General features: G+C 38.7%; 1 protein-coding gene across 7 annotated transcripts in view; it reads right to left on the reverse strand.

The window, feature by feature from the left end:
- The window catches only part of L3MBTL3 (L3MBTL histone methyl-lysine binding protein 3), a 286,629-nt gene that overhangs the window by 232,152 nt on the left and 31,902 nt on the right, over positions 1-22,575 (reverse strand). For 4 of the 7 annotated variants that reach the window (XM_079148191.1, XM_079148185.1, XM_079148187.1 and 1 more), the window contains exons 4-13: positions 22,370-22,481; positions 21,932-22,006; positions 20,336-20,495; positions 19,089-19,263; positions 17,313-17,397; positions 15,667-15,758; positions 13,528-13,632; positions 7,924-8,059; positions 7,157-7,248; positions 4,567-4,718 (exon numbers count right to left, since the gene is read on the reverse strand). In XM_079148191.1, coding sequence (XP_079004317.1) covers positions 4,567-4,718; positions 7,157-7,248; positions 7,924-8,059; positions 13,528-13,632; positions 15,667-15,758; positions 17,313-17,397; positions 19,089-19,263; positions 20,336-20,495; positions 21,932-22,006; positions 22,370-22,481 — 1,184 coding nt within the window. The remainder of the gene's footprint in view (positions 1-4,566; positions 4,719-7,156; positions 7,249-7,923; positions 8,060-13,527; positions 13,633-15,666; positions 15,759-17,312; positions 17,398-19,088; positions 19,264-20,335; positions 20,496-21,931; positions 22,007-22,369; positions 22,482-22,575) is intronic. The other 3 variants (XM_079148188.1, XM_079148190.1, XM_079148189.1) reach the window with 3 other exon arrangements.

Here is a 22,575-nt window from a genome sequence, read left to right on the forward strand (position 1 = left end):
CTCTACACCAAGAATACAAATAACCCAATCGACAAATGGGCTAAGGAAATGAACAGACACTTCACAGAAGAAGATCTACAAGCAATCAACAAACATGAAAAAATGTTCAACATCTCTAGTAATAAGAGAAATGCAAATCAAAACTACCCTAAGATTCCATCTCACCCCAATTAGAATGGCGATTATCAAGAATACAAGCAACAACAGGTGTTGGCGAGGATGTGGGGAGAAAGGTACACTCATACATTGCTGGTGGGGCTGCAAATTAGTGCAGCCACTCTAGAAAGCAGTGTGGAGATTCCTTAGAAAACTTGGAATGGACACACCATTTGACCCAGCTATCCCACTCCTTGGCCTATACCCAAAGGACTTAAAATCAGCATACTACAGAGATACAGCCACATCAATGTTCATAGCTGCTCAATTCACAATAGCCAGATTGTGGAACCAACCTAGATGCCCTTCAAGTGATGAATGGATAAAGAAACTGTGGTAGATATATACAATGGAATATTACTCAGCCATATAGAATGATAAAATTATGGCATTTGCAGGCAAATGGATGAAATTGAAGAATATCATGCTAAGTGAGATAAGCCAATCTCAAAAAACCAAAGGACGAATTGATCTTGCTGATAAGTGGATGATGACACATAATGGGGGGAGGGAGGGGTTAGTGTTAGGGTTAGGGAGGGGGGCAAGAATGGAGGAAGGAAGGACTGTATAGAGGGAAAAGAGGGGTGGGAGGGGTGGGGCGGAAGGGAAAAAAATAACAGAATGAATCAAACAACATTAACCTATATAAATTTATGAGTACACAAATGGTATGCCTTTACTCCATGTACAAACAGAGAAACAACATGTATTCCATTCGTTTACAATAGAAATTTTAAAAAAAAGTATCCTCATTTAAGCAATAATGATTTAGTTCTTTAAAGAAATGCAGGATACTTGGCCTTTCCCGCTACTTAAACCCAGAACATGACTCTGCCAACTTATTAACCAAGACTGGATTCTCCTAGCTCTTCATCATATGTTAACTCTTCAGGACCTCCTCTGCTCTCTGCTTTACCACTGAACCCCAAAACTCATTAGGTTGAGTCACCTCTTTCTCCTTCCCATCCCTAATTGGACCATGCCCATTCCCCACAGTCACTGCTGTAAATATTAATTGTTTCAAGATGAAACTCTCTAACCCAGGATGTCATCTCATCACACAGGTTTTCAACTTTCCTTTTACTTCTTCCTTTTCTCCAGGCTGAGAGAGAGAGAGAGAGAGAGATTCTTGGTGTCTCCACAATCTCAGATACCTCCACTATGCCCTTCCACTGGTCCAGGAGCTCTCTTCTGCCAAACAACCAAGCTCAAAATACCCTGTGTGCAGAAAGATTCCCCTCAAGCAAGAATCCATTTCTGATTTCAGCACCAAACTTCTCTGATGTCCTTTATCATAATCTTGCCATCCTTTTGCAAATTTGTTTCTGTTCCTAAAACTTTTCTTAATTCCCACCACACAGAATGAAGTAGATATTATTATAATCCCCTCTTTTCTTTAGGGGAAATTAAAGCTTTGAATAGGAAGTCATTTACTGAAGAAATATTCTACCCCTGGGACAAAACACATTTTCATCACATTCCTCTTTAGAAGGAAGAAATACTTCATTGAAACCAAACGTGTAATATCATGTAAACAAATGTGTACAGACTGCATACATTTTCCGATTCCCACTAATACAAAAAGAGACAAGATTACTACCTACTTCAAAGGAGGAAGAAAATCTTATTTCAAAAGTATTTTGAATTGAGAAGAGCAAGCCAGTCTGTAATTTCAATTACACACCTAAGTAATTTATGCAGATAAAATCCACTCCAAAATTCAAAGATCAAAGAACATAGTATTTAATAAAATTGGAGAAATTCCAGTGCACTTAAGTAATTTTCAATGTGCATCAAATGAATGTTAAGGAAGAGAATATACCGTATTCCTTTTTTGTCAATTAACAAAATGTGATTTCATGTCAATAGTCAGAAGTATAAATAATCCCATAGTACATTCTGTCCTTAAAATAATTATATTTGTTTGTGCTTACAAAAGTGAAAAATCAGAGTTATAAGCTATCAGGTTTTCTCTTTGCTTTTCCTAAAAAAGAATCCAGGATCCTTTCTTTTTGTTCCCTAGGCATCTGGCACCAAGAAAAATGACAAATTCTTCCAGATTTTCTTGTTAATTTTTTCAAGAATAATTTGAAAGGCAATATATCTTCTATCAAATAAGCAATGTGTAATACCTTTAACACACAATACTTATGACCATAAAAATAACTTAATATCTATCCATTTTCTTTAAATCACACAAAAACTTGGAAAACAAATTCTCCCAAAATGAATCAGAACTTTAAAAACAAACAGGCCTGGAGATGTAGCTCAGGGGTGAGTGCTTGCTTAGAATGCACAAAGTCTTGGGTCTAAACCCCAGCACTACAAAATAAAAATTAAAAAAAAAAAAAAAATAGGAAAACAAACTTCCCATTTCAACAAATCCCAATAATTTAGTATTGTTTATTACTAAAAGGACTGGATTTAGGGCTGCCATCTTCATAGTGCATCAAACAGGAGTAGTGGAACATGTTTGACCTAGGGCAGATTAGGCTATTTCTAAATTTAAAGTTTTCTCATCCATTTACCAAAAATAGGTATAAACAATTTTAAATGAAACAAAAACACCAATTTACAGGAAATATGAAAAACAGAAAAACATGGTATGATAAATCAGCAAATCCATATTGTAGGAGACTCAACAGAACAAAACAATCTGGTTTCTTCAATAAAGATTACAAGAAGAAAAAAACAGAAATAGCAAGCTATCAATTAAAAGAGATCAAGAAAACATCAAAGCAAACGTAAAGAGTATCCCTTATTTCACCCTAAAATCATCTAAAACAAAAACAAAAAAAACTAAGATACCAAGACAAATCTAGGAGAAATAGTTAAGTATGTTAGTGACAATACAGCTGTTAATAAAAAAAGAAAAAGAATTCTCATCTTTCAACACCAACTGAATTATTCACACATGAAAAAGCTATGTTATCTGGAATTAGGTTCAAAACAATTAGATTTGGGATTTTATCCTATTTATTTATTTATTTTAGAGTTGGGATTTTAATAGCAGGATTGCAGAGGAAACAATACTGGATATAAGGGGATAACTGCTGGTGATAAGTGAAGGCTACATTTAGGAGCGTCGTTTAATCATGTTTGTATATGACTATATTTCAATAAATTTTATGGCACAAACCTGTCTTAATAAAAGACATCCTATGAGGCAAAATGATGCTTTGGAAAAAAAAAGAAAAGAAAAGTAAGGGAAAACAACCAAAATATTCTAAAGGATTTGACTTAAATATAATCATGGAATGACTTGTCCACATGTTTACAAAAATTCTGTAAAAAGTACACACATAATAGAAAGCATTTAAAAAATCTGAATAGCAAATGGATTTCGATTCACTCTCTTCTTTTTAAAACAATTCAAGATAAATATCTAAGAATTCAGTTTGAAGAGTAATGAAAGTCATTGATGGGTCTATTGAATTCTTAAATATATGCACATTAAAAGTAAGGTCAAGAACTGAGCTTCCCAGCAACTTGGCTATCTTGACATAAGATAATATGCATTTGCTACTATAACATTAGCCAAATTTTATAAACACTTTTATCACTTCTTTAAACTATTCTCATTTCAAGTGATCTTTAGACAGATCCTCTGTCCAACTGTTTAATTACAATATGACAGCTTGTCAGGTGTGGGGGTGCACACCTTAAATGTCAGATACCTGGGAGGCAGAGGCAGGAGAATTCCAAGTTCAAGGCCAGCCTCAGCAGCTTAGTAAGACTCACTTATTGGGACAGTAAGACTCACTTATTGTCCTAGAATAAAAGGCACTGAGAATATAGTTCAGTAGTAGGGTGTTTGCTTAGCCTGTGTGAGGCCCAGAGTTCAATCCCCAGTAAATGAATGAATGAATGAGTGAATGAATTAATATATAAATGAGTAAAATGTGAATGCTTTACTACAACTATTTTATAATCACATAGTTTTAGAATATGTTGCCTTTACCTTTTATAGTATATGTAAAAACGGTAATGATTAAAAACAATGTTCATCAATTAATGTGGTTGCATTCAGTCATAAATGCAACTAGGCATGAAAATATGGAAAATTAAAATAAGTTCCTAAAAAAATGACACTCAACACGAAGGGGAACATGTAAGTCTGTGTGTGCACACGTGTGTTATATTGGGAAGGGGGTGTGTGTAAGGATTTTACTTTCATGGTAGGAATTGAGCTCAAATATAAATCATGAAGTAGCATTAAAGGATGTTATTTAGAAATATATGCAATATGGAACAAGTAAAAATTGAAAAATCTGAACTAGGAAAGACAGAAGCAGAACACTGTAGGTTTTGTTATAAGCTTTGCCTTGTTACTGTTTTCAGACTGTGCACCTAGTTGATGTGGATAAACACTGCATTTTAAAAAGCACACATTAATGGAAAAGGTCTCACCAATAGTCATAGCTCTCATCCCAGTTGTCAAAATGTACCAGGAAACGATTGTCCACCATATCTGTTACCGTAGCAACACAGATGAACGCAGGATTCTTTTTGTCTACAGCCTCAAGCTTCATTCCAACTCGAAAGCCTGATGGGATCACTGTCTATGGAAACATGCAGATTTAATTATAGACAAGCACACTCTTAACAACAGCAAGACCTGCATACACTGCACCCCTACTCAAAGGCTCAGGATCCATTACCATATTCACATAATTTAAAAATCGTGCTGGTTTCATAGCAGATCACTCCCCATCCCACACATATAAAACAAGACAATTAAAAAAAAAAAAAAAAAAAAAAAACTCTATGGTTACACCCAGTTAACTATCTGAGCCTCAAAACTACAACATCCACAAACCTGCAGATTAATTAATTTTAACATGTGTTTTGGAACCTTAGTTAGAAGACCACATTAGGAAAGCAAGTTTTATTCATCATATAGTTCCCATTTTGGCTTTCTTTTCCTTGATTACAGACTTAACAATGAAAATTATTTCACACGAAATATGCACTTAATCAAGTTAAAAATGTGCATGAGTCAGTACAAATTCACTCCCACTTCTGAGATCTCCCAAAAGAGTACTCTACAAAAAGTAGGTCATCTTCATATATGAAAGGCTGCAGATTATTACAACTTTTATTTAAAACTACAGATATTTTTTATTCACAATAGCAGCAAAAGAACTGAATATAGAGAGCTATTCAAAATAGTTGGTAATTTAAGGAAACAGATTATCAGTCATTTGGGACTTGAAATAAAAGCAATAAAATTCAATAGAAGTTAGTGCTTGAGAGATAGTAATATGTAAACATCCCTTACAATCTTTTGTGAGGAAAAATATCCTAATCTCAGAGTAAGGTACTCAGATGTCAACTATGTCAATCACAACACATTACAAGGTTTTTTTTGTTGTTGTTGTTGATGATGTTTTGGATTTTTTAGCCTTTTAAAAAACCCTTTCTATTCAGATTGAGGTATATAGGTATTATTGCAACTAAGCAAAATAAGTGTTATTTCTCATTTTACTATAATTATACAGCTATTATTACAAAAACATAGTCACATATCTGAAAATGTTAAAGTCCTGAATGAACTAAAGGAGCAAGCACAAACTGTACACAGCAATTTTTATTACCCATTTAAGTCCTGAAATTATTTATCAACATTATGACCTTAAATATCTGACTACTCTGAAGTAGAAAATCTAGAAATAGAAAAATCAGTGGCCTCTTGGATATCAAGCACACAACCTGAGATTAAGCTCTATGCTAGCAATGCACAGAATACAAGAGGACAGGTCAGCACAGTTAATCAAATCCCTGCCTGAAATCATCAGAGAACCAGACAGGGATTAGGAAACTTGAAGCAGGGACAGCAGTCTGCCAAGTTTCCACCCAACTGACCTTCCTCCCGGGGGTAAGTCTTAATAGAAAACCAACAAAAACTACCGAAAAGGCAGTGTTTACATTCCAGCAATTAAGCTATCCTCTCAATTAGGATATTATAAAATAATAACCTGGCCCATTATCTCTATTAGTTCTCCAAACACACACATTCCCACATAACTCTCTCATACTTCTTCATTTCTCTAATTCAACCTGGTTTATGTTCAATTTAATCAGAGAACATTTCATCCATTAGCCTGATGCCTCCAAACCAACTGGTTAATATCTTTTCCCAAATGGAGGGTTTTTCCTAACTCCTGATGTGTATTTCCATTTGGAGTAAACTCTGTTCATGAAACATGACTGCCTGTCTCCACACTCTGATTCACTGTTACCCGACAGGTGCATTTGAGAAGGAAGAGAAGCTGGGCTACAGGGTGCACAGTTTCTGCTCTGGCCCCGGGAGGTAGAAAAGGGCAGTAAATCCCTTAGATTCTGGGACTAGCATCAAGTAGTTCATTTGCCTGCAGAGACGGGCCATGTATGTCCTCAACACATCAGTTGTAAAGAGGCTATTTTGATTTGCCTCCTGCTCTTTACAATTAGAGAAGAACTTGGGAAAGGAAGAGCCTCTCAAGATACCAGACCTCTCAAAGATGCAGAAAAGAAACATGGAATGAGAAATGGGAATATAGGTCAAGATGTAGAAAAAACACACACGTTCAGCCTTGTTTCTGTTATGTTGAAAATAAAGCTGTAAACTGGAGCGAAGTACTTTATGGTCTCCAGTGACCTGCATGCAAACTCAAAAGGGCAGTCATCTCACCATGTGAATCCCATTTGAATATCACTCCTAATTAAATGATGGCAACAATAAAATAATTCAATTTAATGTATAAGCATCTTAATTGTAAATTACACCTGGATCTGTACTATGTAACTTCTATCACTCAATAATAAAACAACCCTAATATGGCTATGACATAAGTATTTATTCATGAAGATTTTAAGCTAATTTTAAATTTAGTTAAGATAACTCTATTTACCAAGGCAATAAAATTTATTATAGCTCCTTGCTATTACTTGTAATTTATACTATAAGACTCTCAAAAATCACTTCCTTTGACAGGAAAAATATTCCAGATATACTTACTATATTCTGATTTTCAAATAATGATTTAGGAGCAGCTTGGGCTTTACATGTCTTAAGATAAGTCTGCCAATTAAATTCTTCTTCTTTATATCCTATAGTAAAAGCACACATAAACAGATTAGTATAATACCAAAACATTTTATACTTAAGTTTTCCAGTCCCACTTTTATCTGTAACCCCAACACGCCAAATTCAAGCAATCACATGATTTATTTCAATAAATAAAAAATTTAACTTATAACGTATAACTGCATTTTTGGACATGAGCTGTTTATTTTCAATAAATTTTGTTAATTGTTTTTCAATTCTAAATGAACAGAGGTGGCTACAAAGAAAATGTGTAAGGAAACAACTAAATTTTAAACCTATGGTACTCTTTTCTGATTATCAGGCTGCTTCCAACAGAATCCTTAGCAGTACAGATGTATGAGCTGGAGTAGATTTTACTTTTTTCCTCACCTATTCTATTTTGGAAGAATAATTTATAGGCACAAGTGAGAAGTTGGAAAAATATTAATAAAGCAGGTAAGATCTTTTTAGCGTATCACCACAAAAATGATAATTCAGAATTTGTGAAGCTAGGATATTAGCAAATCACCAAAGAAAAATTGTCCTTGCTTTAATTTTCACAATTTCATTTACGTCAACATTGCCTCAGAAGAGGAAATTGAGCCTTTTACTTCTCTAATGACATCTAAAAATGTGAGTTCTTAATTTTATTTTTATTTATTAATGAATTTAAAATATGAAACAAAAAGTGATAATACCTTTTGGAGGATGGAGTTTATGGCCAGTTTTCTCACACCACCCAACTGGGTGAATATCCAGAGCATCTGCATTTACCCAGAAGTCATAACAATCAGAATATCCATCAAAGTGAAGCTTTATTCGGTATCCACAAACCTGAAATAGGTATGTAGGTTGAGTAATTAAAAAAAAAAAAATCCATGAACATACACAAAAACTAATTAACAAGGACATCAAGGTAGGATATAGCCTATGTTCATCAAACCACCCTCATTAACGGCAACAAAAACAAGTACACAAATTACAAAATCTAAAGGCAATACTGCAAAGAGCTGATGTTCTGGTCACGTTTCTAGTACCATTAAAAGCACAGGGATATGAGATGAAGAATAATTTTCCCACAAATACATATCTTCTCTCCATTCCCTGAACTGTACCGCACGAATCACCACGGTGAGCTGGCAAGGCTGAAGCTAGACCAGCACATCTCACCCAGCTCCTGCAGGACCCAGGGTGGAGACTCCTACTCTGTGTGCTGCAGGGCAAGGACAGAGCAGACACAGAGAGAAGTCACCTGAATCCTCTCTACCAGCAGCTGGGCTGGGAAAAAGAAGAGCTGCTTCCAGTTGATACTTAGGCTAGACAGGTTCCCTGCAATGCTAGTAATGACTCTCAATGTAACCCCCCTGTACATCTGTCTGTATGGCCTCACTGGGGGACATTCTGGATTTATGGGACCTGACTTGGGTGATGGTCTCTCTTGGGCTCTTAGAAGGTTCACCCCTCAGAGTTCTTTTCACAAGCACAAGCAAATGTGTTCCAAGTGAACCCCCACACACGCTAGACCTCTAACCACTCCAGAAACACATGTCCTGCAGAAGTCCACCCAATAAGCCTGAGACCAGAGTGCAAAGTCAGAGCAATTATTCCAAAAGAATGAGGCAGCCGTATAGCTACTGTCATGGAAAAATCTGTAAGACACTGTTAAGCTTCAAGTGGCAGAACAAATTACACAGAATGAGTCTGTTTATGAGAAAATTAATACATGTGGAAGTCTAGGTGTGTGCTTATGTATGGCTGTGTGTATGTACGCATGTATGTATAAAGTACACATTTATTTTTTTAAATATTTTTTAGTTGTAGATGGACACAATACCTTTATTTTATTTATTTATTTTTATGTAGTGCTGAGGATCAAACCCAGTGCTCCACCACTGAGCCACAAACCCAGCCTGAAGTACACATTTATATGTATGCGTTTATGTATACACTAATAAATGTAAATTCACACTAAAATAAAAGCTTGAATAACATTTGCCAAAACATTAACAACAATAATTTCTTCTGGAAGTGCAGTGAGAAGAAAGAGACATAAAGGAATGATGGACTTTTTCTTATTTTAGTATTTTTTCAATTAAAATGTATTGATATATAAGATTTATAACTAGTCTGACTTCCTTGGAGAGACTGCAGAGTCTCTGCAGTGAGAGGAGACTGACAATTCAGGGAAATACATTCTTTCAGAAAGGGTAGGCTATCCCCACCTGTACACCCAGCCAGGCCAGGAGGCAGCTCAGGAGCTGCTTCTCTACCCTGCCTTGCATGCAGCTTTCTGGGGCCCTTTAGTTACCTACAGCCTCTTGTGCTCTGGGCTTCTGCCCTTGACTTGCATCCTTCAGTTCTCTCCACGGTCTGTCAGTATACCTCTTGCTCTCTGGAACGCTATGCTTTGGGAACAACCTCAGAGATCCTCAGCTTCCCTGCCCAGAGACTCACCTACGGTGTCCCTCTCCAGCCTTTCCTCAAGGCTGCTCCTTCTCCCAACTCCACAGCCCACAGACTCAGGGAAGGGCCACTGCTTCACACTACAATGGGCTCCTCCACTCTGCTCCTCTGGCACTGTGGGGGACAGAGACTCATCATCCCACATGCCACCCTCCCAAGCAGCCGCTCACTCATCACTTAGCCTGGCTCACTCTCCATCCTGAGTACTTTGCCATCCACAGGGAAACTCACCGGGAATCCCCGTTTCCTTGCACCTTTATTTCCTTTCCACTTGGGAGGCTCTCTCCTGTGACCTAGTCTGCCTGCCATGAGGAATTGCTCTGCTCCTTAACACCTATATTAAAAATCCAACCTGGGAAGACACCTTCTGTTCTTCCAGTTTGCTAAGTTAGGTACTCTCAGTACACTTCTGCTTTTATCTCAATAAACAAGAATCTCACATCGATCCTTCTGTTTTCTTTCTAGCATCTCCTCACCAAGTCTTCCTTCCCTAGCAATCACTTAAAATATTTTCTTGCCAACTTTTTTAAACATTGACCCTGATAACATTACTGACTAAATTTCATCATTCCAAGGGTGTACCTACTCCATAGCTACACCCAGTCTAGTGATTAGTGCTGGGAAAGAAAAAATGACATATGGTGAATTTTCATTATTCATGCATTCCATATTTGAGAATTCACCTGCTTGCTAAAACTAATTTCTAACCCCAAAATAATACACCAGGTGTTTGTGAACATGTGCATACACTGTGGCTAAAAAAAAAAAAAAAAAAAAGTAAGTGGGTCACCCAAGGCACAGATTCCTAGTTGAGGTGACCAGGTGGTAGGTACTCTTGTCTTCCTTCATTCTGTGAACCAGTGTCCTTTGACATGTCTATTTAGTAACATGATGTGTTAGTCAGCATTCTGCAACTGTGACCAAAATACCTGACAAGAACAACTTAAAGGAGGGAACGTTTATTTCAGGCTCATGGTTTCAGAGGTTTACTCCATGGTTGGCCAATTCCACTGGTCTGGGCCTGAGGAGAAGCAGAATAACATGGCGGAAGAGCATGGTAGAGGAAAGCTGCTCCACTCATGGCAGTCAGAAAGCAGAGAGAGAGCAAGAAGCCAAGGACAAAATATAATCCCCAAGGGCATACACCAGTGACCTACTTCCTCCAGCCATGCCCAACCAGTTTTGGTTACCACATAGTTCATCTCACCTCTGAATATTCCTGCATTGGGGAATCATGCTTTCAAAACATAAGCTTTTCAGGGGACATTTCTAGATCTAAACCATAACACATGGTTTTTACATTTTTGTTAGTGATTTGCTCTTTAAAATAACCCCAAAGAGGTTGGAGATATAGTTCAGTGGAAGAGCAGTTCACTTAGCCAGCAGAAGGCCCTAAGTTCTAGCCCCAGTAATGGAAGGGGAGAATAAAAACAAAACAAAACAAAAAAACCCTAAATGCCTGAATGCTGTGAAATATAAGGAAAAAAAAATCAAGAAAAGACTGTCTCTTAGTCTTAAACAAATTCTCATACATCCTTGGTGAGAATGTAACAACTGATAAACTTTTGGATCACCAAGTAGCAACATACATCAAAAATTTAATGTCCGAGCCTGGTGTGGTGACATACACTTGCAATCTCAGCAATTCAAAGGCTTAGTGGGGAGACTTAGTGAAACCCTGTCTTGAAACAAAAAATAAGAAGGGCGGGGAATGTAACTCGGTGGTAGAGTGCCCCTGGGTTCCATCTCTAATACAGCAATATAAAAAACAAAACATAAAAGAGAGAGAGAGAAAGAGAGAAATTTAAATGTCCAGAACTTTTCACCTGGCAATTCTAGGAATGGATCTAATAGATGCACTTACATAAGCAAAACAAATCAGATATAAAAAGATATTTATCCAAGTACTTTTTGTTAATTATGACAAAACCACTCAGTTGTCATCAACTTGAGAGCAATTAAGTGAATTAAACAATGCCATGAAATGGAGTAATACCCAATGGCCAAAAGTACATATATATTATATATGAAGTGCATACATATGTATATAAATATATGTGTCACCAGAAAAATATGCATATAAATATTTTTATATGCACAGAAAACATCTAGGACACAGTAAGCATCTAAGGGTCATGCTCTCTGGGCTACAGAAAGAGGGGAGGGAGATGGAATAGAGAACTAGTACCTTCACACTAGTTGACATTTTCCCAGTAAATCTTCTATAATAAAAAAACTAGAGGTGGGTGTTGTGACACACGCCTGTAGTTTCAGCAACTCAAGCTGGAGGAACACAAGTTCAAAGCCAGCCTCAACAACTTAGCAAGGCCCTAAGCAACTTAGAGACAGACCCTGTCTCAAAATAAAAAATAAAAAGGGCTAGGGATGTGGCTCAGTGGCTAAGTCGCCCTAGTTCAATCCCTGATACCAAAACACAAAACAAAACAAAATCTGGACAAGGTAAAATACATCTTCAAAAACCAAGAGTCCAAGACACACAGCTAAACTTCTCAAAAGCAGTCTACACTTACAGAATCTGCTTTCTCAAGGCTTTCATCAAATTCGATTCTGTCCCAGATGCTCTACTTAAATGTGCTGGCTCAGGACACAGTGGCATCCGACATTGCTACTCTCCCGCTTCCTTGCTCCTGCAGGCCCTGCTCCTGGCACCCTTCTCCGTCTCCAGCTACTCCTCAGAGTCCCCCAGCTCTTCTTCTTCTGCCCAATCCTTATTATTCAAGGGCAGCACTCACACCTTGTCCTCAAACACTCCAGGAATCTCATCCTCTTCAAAGGACAAGTGTCCACCAAAAAGCTCTCCCCTTCCAACCCAGGGTTCTAACAAAGACTCCAAAGTCCAAAAAAGAGTAAACATACAATCTGAATCATGCTGACAGTCACAGGATTCTCATGCTGGGCATAAAATCTGCAGAAGCATTCCACATCAGTTTTTCTGAGATGGGTTAAAGAATACAATATTTTCCTTTCACTACATATTCAATTAATAAAAGCTGCAAGCTACTTAGCTCTTGATGCCTTGGTCTTCCCATGTGAAAGACAGAGGAATGGCCTCCCTCTCAAAAGCTTGTTTCTTAGAAAACCAGTATGAATTAAGAGAAGAAACCTGGACCAGCACCTAGCATGTAGTGCAGACTAGGCAACTGTAGTTATCACTCACTGTAATTGCCATCATCCAACTGTCACATGCTATGTGCTATGCAGGAGCCAAGCTCCTTACAAATTTACCAAGTCACTGAAAGTACATATTACAACACCATAAACTAGTAGCCAAGACCATCTTATTCTTTGAGGAGGGATTTTTAAAAGATGCATAACCCTGGATCACAGAAAGGATAAAAGAGGCAAGTAAAGGAAGAAAAAGAAAGTAAAAAGAATTGTTCCCAATAATATATTGGACTTATATAGGGAGAGGTGGTATCTGACTTGGCCATTTTTTCCAAAATTTTTCAGAAACACCCCAAAACACTAAAACAATGTAAATATCTGTTGGTCTGTTCCTTATGTTAAGGAACATAGCATGGGAACGTCTATGGAATCAGGGAGAACGGAGCTGAAATCCTGGTTCCAGCACCCTGAGGCTCTGTGGCCTTGTACATGTCACCTTCACATCTCTGAACCTGAGCTCTCTCACCTATAGGACAAGGATGAAAAAAACGTGATCAGCATAGGGCAGAATTCTCAAGACCAGGGGCGATAACGGACACAAAACACGAAGCAGCTTGCCCGGCATGAAATGAGCACTCAATCCATGGCACAGTTCTTCTCATAACACCCATGATCCCCATTTAATTTCAAAACCAAGGTGAGGCACAGCTTACTTCAGCTACAGTGAGGACACAGTAGACGGACTGATGCTCAGGGTCCACGCCTTCCAACTTCATGCCGACTTTGAATCCATTCTTGTTATATGGGAACGACTGGTACTGTGAAGCAAAACGACAGCAGCTTCAGTATCACCCCAAAGGCCTGGCTGCAAATCTGAATCCTTACCATTCCTAAAGACTCTTTAGCCAAAAAATAAGGAAAAAAGAAAAAAAATCAAAAAAACAGCTCTTTAACTAAAAGTAAATTATTCCAAAATATCCAAAATGGATCAATGAATCATTTCATGAAAAATGGACAAAGGTTAAAGCAAATCCTAGAAAAGAAATTAAAGGTTTAAGCTTTTGTCTTTTACATATTTGAAAAGGTACTCAACCTCACCCATCATCGCACAAACTAAAATTACACAAGGATGTTGTTCACCTGTGAGACTGGTGAGATAGGTGGCTCTCGAAAAAACGACGCCAGCATGCATTGCCAACGGGCACGAAAACCAGCAGGATCTTTAGCAAATTCGAAATACCAAATGTTCATTAAAAAAAACTGAATGCTCTCTTCAAATCAGCCAATTCGAAATTCTAGGAAATTATCTAACACAGGTGCACAATGACAGGTGTACGAGGTCACTAGAGCACACAGCAAACAGTCTGAAAACATGTATCTGTCCGTGCATCAATCAACAGGAAGTTTCAATTTTTATGAATCAGATGTAAGACACAATAATATACAGGAGTATAAAAGAATAATCAAGGGACAAACAAAACGAAGTAGAATAATCTGCAAACTATCAAGCTAAACAAAAAAGCAAAGTCCAAAATGTACGGACACGTGTTGCCACTGGGTTTAAGACAGGGAGGGGAGGATTTGTATATGCAGGTTGCTAATGTGTATGTACAATTTTCTAAGAAGGAAATAGAAGAACTGGTACTGGTGGTCACTTCAGGAGAGGAGAACCTGGTGCTTAAGAGGACAGAGGCTTAGGAGGCACCTGACAAACATGGCACTTAAGGGGACAGAGCTTTAGGGGACTTTTATGTTCATTCTTTTGCTACTTTTATATTACGAATCACATGAATGTATTACTGATTCATGTAATTAGTTGTACTTTAACTTTTATAAAGAAGTGAAAAAAATCTGGTAAAGGATCAGACTTACAAAAAATAATTATCCAGGGCTGGGGAGATAGCTCAGCTGGTAGAGTGCTTGCCTTGCAAGCACAAGGCCCTGGGTTCGATCCCCAGCACCGCAAAAAAAAAAAATAATAATAATTATCCAGAACAAATTCAGGTGTAAAACAAAACTCACATGTAGAAAAAACTCATTGTTTAAAGATTGTCATTGTTGACGGAATCACCCTAACATTTGTTATTCACCATTTTCAAAAACTCCTCGTGTTCATTCATATGTAAAAAGATGTGTGGCAGATTTATTACATACCACGATTAACTATAACTAAATAACTTAAACCAAAGGTCGGCAAACTCCAGTCTGGGGGTCAAATCCAGCCCACCAAGAGTTTTATAAATGAAGCTTTGCTGGAATGAGCCAAACCCCCATCCCACCACGTTCCCCCCTGTACCTTCATGCTGCACAATCAAGTTATACTAATGCAGCAGAAACCAGATGCCTAGCGAAGCCTAGAATATTTACTATCTGGCCCTCTGCAGAGACAGTGTACCAACCCCTGTTTTAGCCTAGGGCAGCAGTTCAGACTCAGAACTACACCTGACATTTTTAACTAATTTTAAAATATTCTTATAAAATATTTTATTATTACGAATACAGTTATCCATTTTTAGATGTTTCCTTGTTATAATATGTAAATCTCAGTAACTCATTTTTATTCTCTCAAAGCCATGATGTTAACATGAAATTCCATGCCAGTTTTCCTTTACCTATTAATTTTCCAGTAATGTGTGTGCCACGCATGCCGTACACGGGAAGGTGGGCGTGCACTGGTGCTAACTAGCTCTCAAGAGATGCCCTTCTGTGTCACACACACGTGTAAAGCAGTGTGTTTGAGAAATTATCCCAAGTCGCATTTCCTGAACCGACAGTGGAAATGACAATATTAATTCACATCAGTATTCTAGCTTCTTCACCCTTACACACAGCGCTTCTAGAAAGGCCCGTACCTCCTTGAACAGCTTTGCAGGCACTGCCACGGCTTTCTCCTCCTCCAGATAGGATGCCCAACACCAAGCTTTCTTGCCTTTAGGAGGCAAACCTGAAAGGCAAATGAGACTAAATAAGGGCATTTCCAAATCTAAGAGACCAACAATGTATTTTGTGACCTCTCACTTCCCCCAACTGTACTATTCCCCTGTCTTCTCTTACTTCCGTCATATTTCTTTCCAAAGAAATGAAAGCTGAGAAATAAACTGTAGTGTACACCCACAATATGCGGGCAGAACGAAGAAGCAGAAAAGCTTAGAATAAATGAAGAAGACGGGCAGGAAGCCAAGAGAGGACAGTGCATGGAACTTACAGGAAGTGAAAGCTTCTAAAAGCAGGATGATCACAATTTTTTTCCTAAAAGATTATGAAGTAGAGGCCTGAAAAAAGGCCAGTGCGCTGAATGTTTAGGGAACATCCACTAATTTTGAAAAGGAACAGGAAAAAAGTGATGCAGTGAGAGTCAGTATTTTAGGTTCAGAAAAAATATGTTTAAGTGATAAAACTGGGAGGCAGTTAATATCTATTTTATTTTGGCTTGATTTTGAGGAAATATTGGAAATGAGGGAAGGAGTATAACAGCTTGATTGGTAGGAAAGTTGGGGGAAAGGATTCGGGGGATGCATTGGAACAGGATAAAAAAAAATAGAGTCCACAAAGAAAAAAAAATCTAAACATTTAAAGGGGGAAAAAATGACTAAAGGAACAAAGTGCAAGAAGAACCAATGGTCTGAAATTTCATTCAGAGAAGAAATTAAGGGGAAAGAAAAGAAAGGTTGAAGAACTACAACATTTTGAGACAGAGTACTGAGTAACTCAGAAATGCAATTTACTCCCTTTCATCTCACGGATATGTCATCTCTAAGAAGACATAAAAATTACGTTGCACTCTTACAGCAGGTTAAAATATTTCTAACTCTTCTTGAGGAATTAACAGGAGAATGGGCAAGGAACACTTCCAGGCACTCAGGAGGAGCACTGGGCTGTGGCACTGATTTGCAGGGACAGTGTGACTGGAGTTGGGAGCTGGGCTGTGCAAAGAGGAGTGACCCAGACGAAGCACTGGCAGGACAGGTGCAGCAGACCACGGGACTAGGCTGCACAGAGGACACTGAGGCCACCATGAAATGACCCAAGGCCCATGCCAAGTAGGGGGACGAGTTCGTGCAGCAAGTACTGAAGCAGGGGCTGCGACCTGGATTCTTCATGAAAATAAAATGCTATCTAAGGAACACAAAGGGGAAAAAGATAAAGGTTCCATGTCAGAAAGTGGTTGTGCTAAGGGGGAACATGAAATACATGAAGTCCCAGGAAATGAACAAGAACAGAGGTTTTGGAGCAGGAACCATCTACCTGATAGAAAAATTAAAAAATAAAAGAAGATGCTCCCAAGCTTACCATGAACCTACTTGAAAGTTACTAATTTTCATCTTTTTCCTTATAGCTACTTCCTCAAAGTCACTTTTACTATCAAAACAGAATCGAAGAACCCAAAGCAATACTTCAACTTCGATAGTATGCAGAATGATGGGGACCAGAACTTACTGAGATGAACTGTTTTCAATTTCACCAAGTTACAAACAAAACTATTCTCTCATCAGCTCACCCTGCTTTAAGACAGCCGAATCCCCTCGTCTTTTCCTTCGGGCTCTCTGTGAACCCCTCAGGATCCTTCCATCTTGTTTGTTCTCCTACAGTAAGAAAGGAAAATTATGACTTTAAAAGTTCATGAAACTGGTACCAACGAAAAGCAAGAGACCTGTCAGCAAGCTTACTTTGTTGCTGTTCTTTTCAATTTCACTTCATAAATTTGAAGGGAAAGTAAGAATTTCGTTCATTTGAGCACTGTGTTGCTTTTGGCCTGAGGTCTCTAGAAAAGAACAACACTTCCAAGAATTACACTCTGGAAGGGCGCAAATGCTACCTCCTCCTCCTCAAAGCACGGTCTGCTCTTAGCTCCATGACCACTCTGTTCTGGCTCTCCTCAGACCTCACTAGGCCCCCTCTCAGGCTCCTCTGCTGATGTTTCTGCCAATCGCCCCTTCTCTCCTCCATCTGACCACTTTCCTTGGAATCTCAAGGTTGTTTCTATGCCAAACCCTCCTAACCTTTATCTCCAGCTCCCTGCCCTGACTCCAGGTGCCTGTGTCCAACTGCACACATGGGATTTTACTTTAGAGGTTCATGAGTATCTTAAACTAACAATGGCCAAAGGACTCATTCTCTGCGCCACCCCTGCCTTCCTGTTCTTAATCTAAGATTCTTAGAATCCGTGAGTCTTCCCTTTCCCTCCACAGAGCTGACAAACCTACCTCTAACGTCAATCCCAAATACACTGACTTCTATCTTACAAAGCCCTCTGACCTATTCTATTGCCAGCAGCTTCTAACTGGTTTCCCTGATTCTACTCTTGCTCACATACATGAAACCTAAAGAGGTCATTTTAAAGTATATTTCATATCAAAGCATTCCCTTGCCTTCAACTTCCCATTACACAGGGCAAACAGCGAACACCATTTACCATGAAGGTCCACCTGCCCTGACCACACAAACCTCTTCAGCTTCACCTCACTCCATTCTTGTCCCCACCCTCAGTGCTCAACTATCTTGTCTTTTCGATATTTCCTTGACAGAACATGCCATGTATGTCCTCACCTTAGGCTCTCCCCTAGGAGTCCTACTGCCCCGAGGGCTCCCACTCCTAACTGCTCAGCACCAGCTTCTCATTACCGAGACCACACGGATCATCTGAAAACCCAACTCAAGAGCATTCAGCCAACCCTAATGCCCCATTTCAATTCTCAACATAACACTTAGGATGGATATTACTGCTGTTCATTTAGTTTGTATAGTATATGTCCCCTTAACAAGAAGAAATAGCAAATAACAGTGGCTTGATGTTGATCTTAAGTGAAATGCTTTATAACCTTTAAGTTCCCTCTTCATATGGAACCATTAACACATACTTTAGGGGAGAAGATATCTATGTTTTAGTTAGCACAATTTGAATGATTTTTTTCCCCAAATGTAGTTGCTATTTGTGTGCCATTTTCTACCCACTCATAGAGTTTCGTGAGATCTACCTGCAGTTTAGCAAAATGGGATTATTATTTTGCAAGGTTTTATTGTTTCCTCTTAGTCCAGTAATAAATTCCAGCACCTCCCACTTCTTCACCCCGAAGGGAAGGTACTATTACTTATTATTTTCATTTTGAGATGAGCACAGTAAGGCATGGAGAGGCCAGACAACTGTCAAACAGTAACAGTCACAGAACCACATTTGTGCTCAAATAACTGGTTCAGGAGCAGTGCTTGTGACCACCATGCCACCCACTTGAGAAGCATCCCTGTGGTCCCTGGAGGTCACATAAGAGATACTAACCATTTCATCATCTCTCTCATCTCCATCCTCCTTGGGGTCGGCTTTCAGAGATAATTTTGGTTTTTTCTTTCGACTGCACTTAGGATCCTCTTCCTCGTTGTCTTCTCCTACGTCCCTTTCTTCCTTCTGCTCTCTGTTGTGTTTATAACCCCAAAATAGTGACAGGAAACAATACCTATCAAACATCTACATGTTGATTATCAATTCAAAAATCATTTTAAAAAAATCAATCTCCAAAGGAAAAATATTTATTATTTAATCGCCAGGAGAAGTTCACAGGCATTAGAATATCACATTCAGAGAACACTTAAACCACTATTATGTAGGACATTCTGTCAGGGTAGAAAGCAGAAATTACCTTATTTATCAATTTCAAAAGGGGACCAGCAATGTAAGTGAAATAGATGCTAACAAGTGGACAATTATTTGTCTGCCGTGTCTGTGATCCATAGAAGAATCAGTTACTTAGAGGTACTTATCTTCAGATCAATTCTAAAGCAAGGATTTAGCAATATTAAGAATGGGAAAAATAACTGAAAAGGTGAAAAGCAATTCTGTGTAGCATCAGCTGGCCACCAGATACAGACAATTTCAAGGCTGTGATGATTTTAATAAGTAGGAAACTCCACTACAGATAAATATCAAGTCATTTGTACACACAATTACATGCAGGAACTACACCTTCTTGCTGACTAGCTCAAACCTGTCAGGGTCCCCAAAAGGGAAGGTCGCAAGCATCTACAGTCACAGCTGATACCCTCCATCTGCACCCTGAGATCATCTTCACATGACTCACTGTGCTACCCACCATGGCCACATTCACTCAGGTGCCTGCCAGCCAGTCATGGGAAGCTCTGCTTCACATGTGGAGTTTTAACTGAGTTACCTAAGAACTCCCGAGTTATAAACAAAACTGTGTTTCCATACACACTATTATCATTAAAATGTCCATGTAGCCCAAAAAAACCCTAAATGCTCTTAGCTGGGAAACAATCCAATTAATGTAAAGGTAAGGCTGGAGATAGGCAAGGCTGTACTGCAGGAAGAACATTAGCAGTATAACTGAAATCAGGAGTGACAGGAGTCACTAGGTCCAATCCAGACAGGGGTCATGTGTGTCCAAGTCTCCAGTAAAGAAGACAAGAATGGGTGACACTCAGCAGAGAGTGCAAAACCTCTGTATTCAAAGGCACTGTGATGCTGGACTCGGAAACCCACTTTATAGACGGAACGGGGCAACAACCTACTTGTCTTTCACATGCCGAGCACAATTCTGGCTGCAATAGTTTCCTCCAGAAAGACACTCATCTACATTGCCATACTGACAACAGTTCTCACAGAATTGAAGCCCTTCCACTTTCAGAGGATCCTTCAGCCTGAAAGGCACCCCAGTCTTCTCTGAAAAGACTAGAAGATGAAAAGAAGAAGAGAAGAATTAAAACCATGACAGAAAACATTTCAAAATACACGTATAATTTTCCTTCTAATAATTTTGTTAGGAACACAATGAAGAATCCTGTTTGCTGAATGAATGGAATATTGAACTATAGAATTTGGGAGGAAGAAGGGAATGGTCTTGGCAGGAAATCACTCAAATGGTTTCTATAATAAAATAATCTGCCAAAAGAACAAACAGAAGCTTGTGCTAAGCTTTTTCTAGAGTTCAAAGGAAAACGAAGAAAGCTTTGTTAAATCACTCAATTCCGAGGGTAAAATGGCTAATCTCTAGAAGTCTAATCTGGAGGTACATCTCTGATAAAATCAGAAAGGGTCATTTATTGCCATTTCACGTTTCTAGCCTTTTGATGAGTGATTTTGTTTCACTTAATTGACTAAATTAGCATCTATTTTACTTTTAATGTAGTAGATTTCCTGAATCATAATTACCCAGATCATTCAGGAATTCGCATTTCATTTTGCCTAAATCATTAAGCTAATCATTCATTCAGCAAACATTTATAAGGCACCAATTTATGCTACATACTGGTAACAACAGTACAGACCTTGCCCAAGACAGCTCACAGTCTAGAGGAGGAGACAAGCAAGAAAACCAATATTTACAATAAAATGTGATGCATGCAATAATAGAAACATGAACAAGTTCCAGAAGTAGTGCAGAGGAAGAAGTGATTCATTGGGCCTGGGGTGAGATCAGGGAAGGATTTTCTGATACAAAGCCTCAAGAGGGTTTTGAAGGCCGAAGAGAAATTTGCCAAATGGACAAAGAGAGAAATGGCATTTGAGCCAGAAAAAACAGCATGAATAAAAGCAAGGAAGCATGAAACCACAAGCTGAGTTGGGAAAATCACACATAATTCTGTGCTGCTGGCACTGGTAGTACACAACACAGAGAGAAGGGGACAGAAAGTAAGGAGACAGGGCAAGCAGGTGGGTGCAGATCACCCAGATCTTGGTGTGTTTTGCTAAAGAGGCAAAGAGAAATCAGCAAGTGTCAGATAAGCAATCTACATAATTCTTCTGACTTCAGGATGCAGGGTAAGTTGGAAGGGTGTGAGATTAGAAGCAAAGTGATTACTTTTTTAAAGGCTTCTGCAATAGTTCAGGTAAGAGTTGATAAAGGCCTAAAATTAAGGCAGTAGCAGTGATAACAGAAAAGGCCAGATCTGAGACATATTTAGGAAATCAAAACCAAGAGCATTAAGTAACAGGATATGGGAATGGGAAGAACAAATTCAGGATGACTCCTGTATTTCTGGCCTGTCCACTGGGCGGATGGTGCTAGGTCAGCTGAAACACGGGTTACGGAAGAAAGAACAGATTTGGGGAAAGGGAGAAAGAAATAGAAAATGAACTGCATTTCAGACATGTGTAGTTTGAGGTACCTGTGGGACATCCAGGTGGAGATGTCCAGTAGGCAGGTGGAAATACGGGCCTGGAGCTCGGGGGAGAGGTCGGGGCTGGAGATATAGATTTAGGAGTCATCAGCATATAGGTGTTAGTTACAACCATCGGAGTAGATGAGAAAAAAAAGTGGCAGGCTTTGGCTAAATCACCTGTGTAGGCGATTGCAACTTGGATTTGCTTGATAATTTCAAACTAACCTTGTGCTATTACAGATCTGGCATTAGGAAAGAAGACAGTTTACAGTTATTTTAAAATATAAAAGCTGGCTCCTAACAGTTTCATTACAGAAATTTACCTAAGAACATGAGACACAAAAATCATCCAGGACTTTCAAAATTCCCAGCCTGTTATAAAACCTTAGTCTCATTTCAAAACTCTCAACAGGAAGAAATGAAAAGCAGACGACTCTTTCTTACCTTCTTGAGCAGTTGGTACCATCCAAGTGGTGGTAGCAGTTGCTTTTTTAACATTTTCCATCTCACTTTCATCTGTAATAACTTCCAAGGCTCCAAACTCATTTACCCGAAACTAGGAACAACACAGCAAAAAGAGGCAAGATTTACAAAAATGTCCGGGACGGTAATTATTTCATGACTGACACATATAGTCTTTATGCAAATTA

The sequence above is a fragment of the Sciurus vulgaris genome, assembly GCF_902686455.1.
Source record: "Sciurus vulgaris genome assembly, chromosome: 7".
NCBI lineage: Eukaryota > Metazoa > Chordata > Mammalia > Rodentia > Sciuridae > Sciurus > Sciurus vulgaris.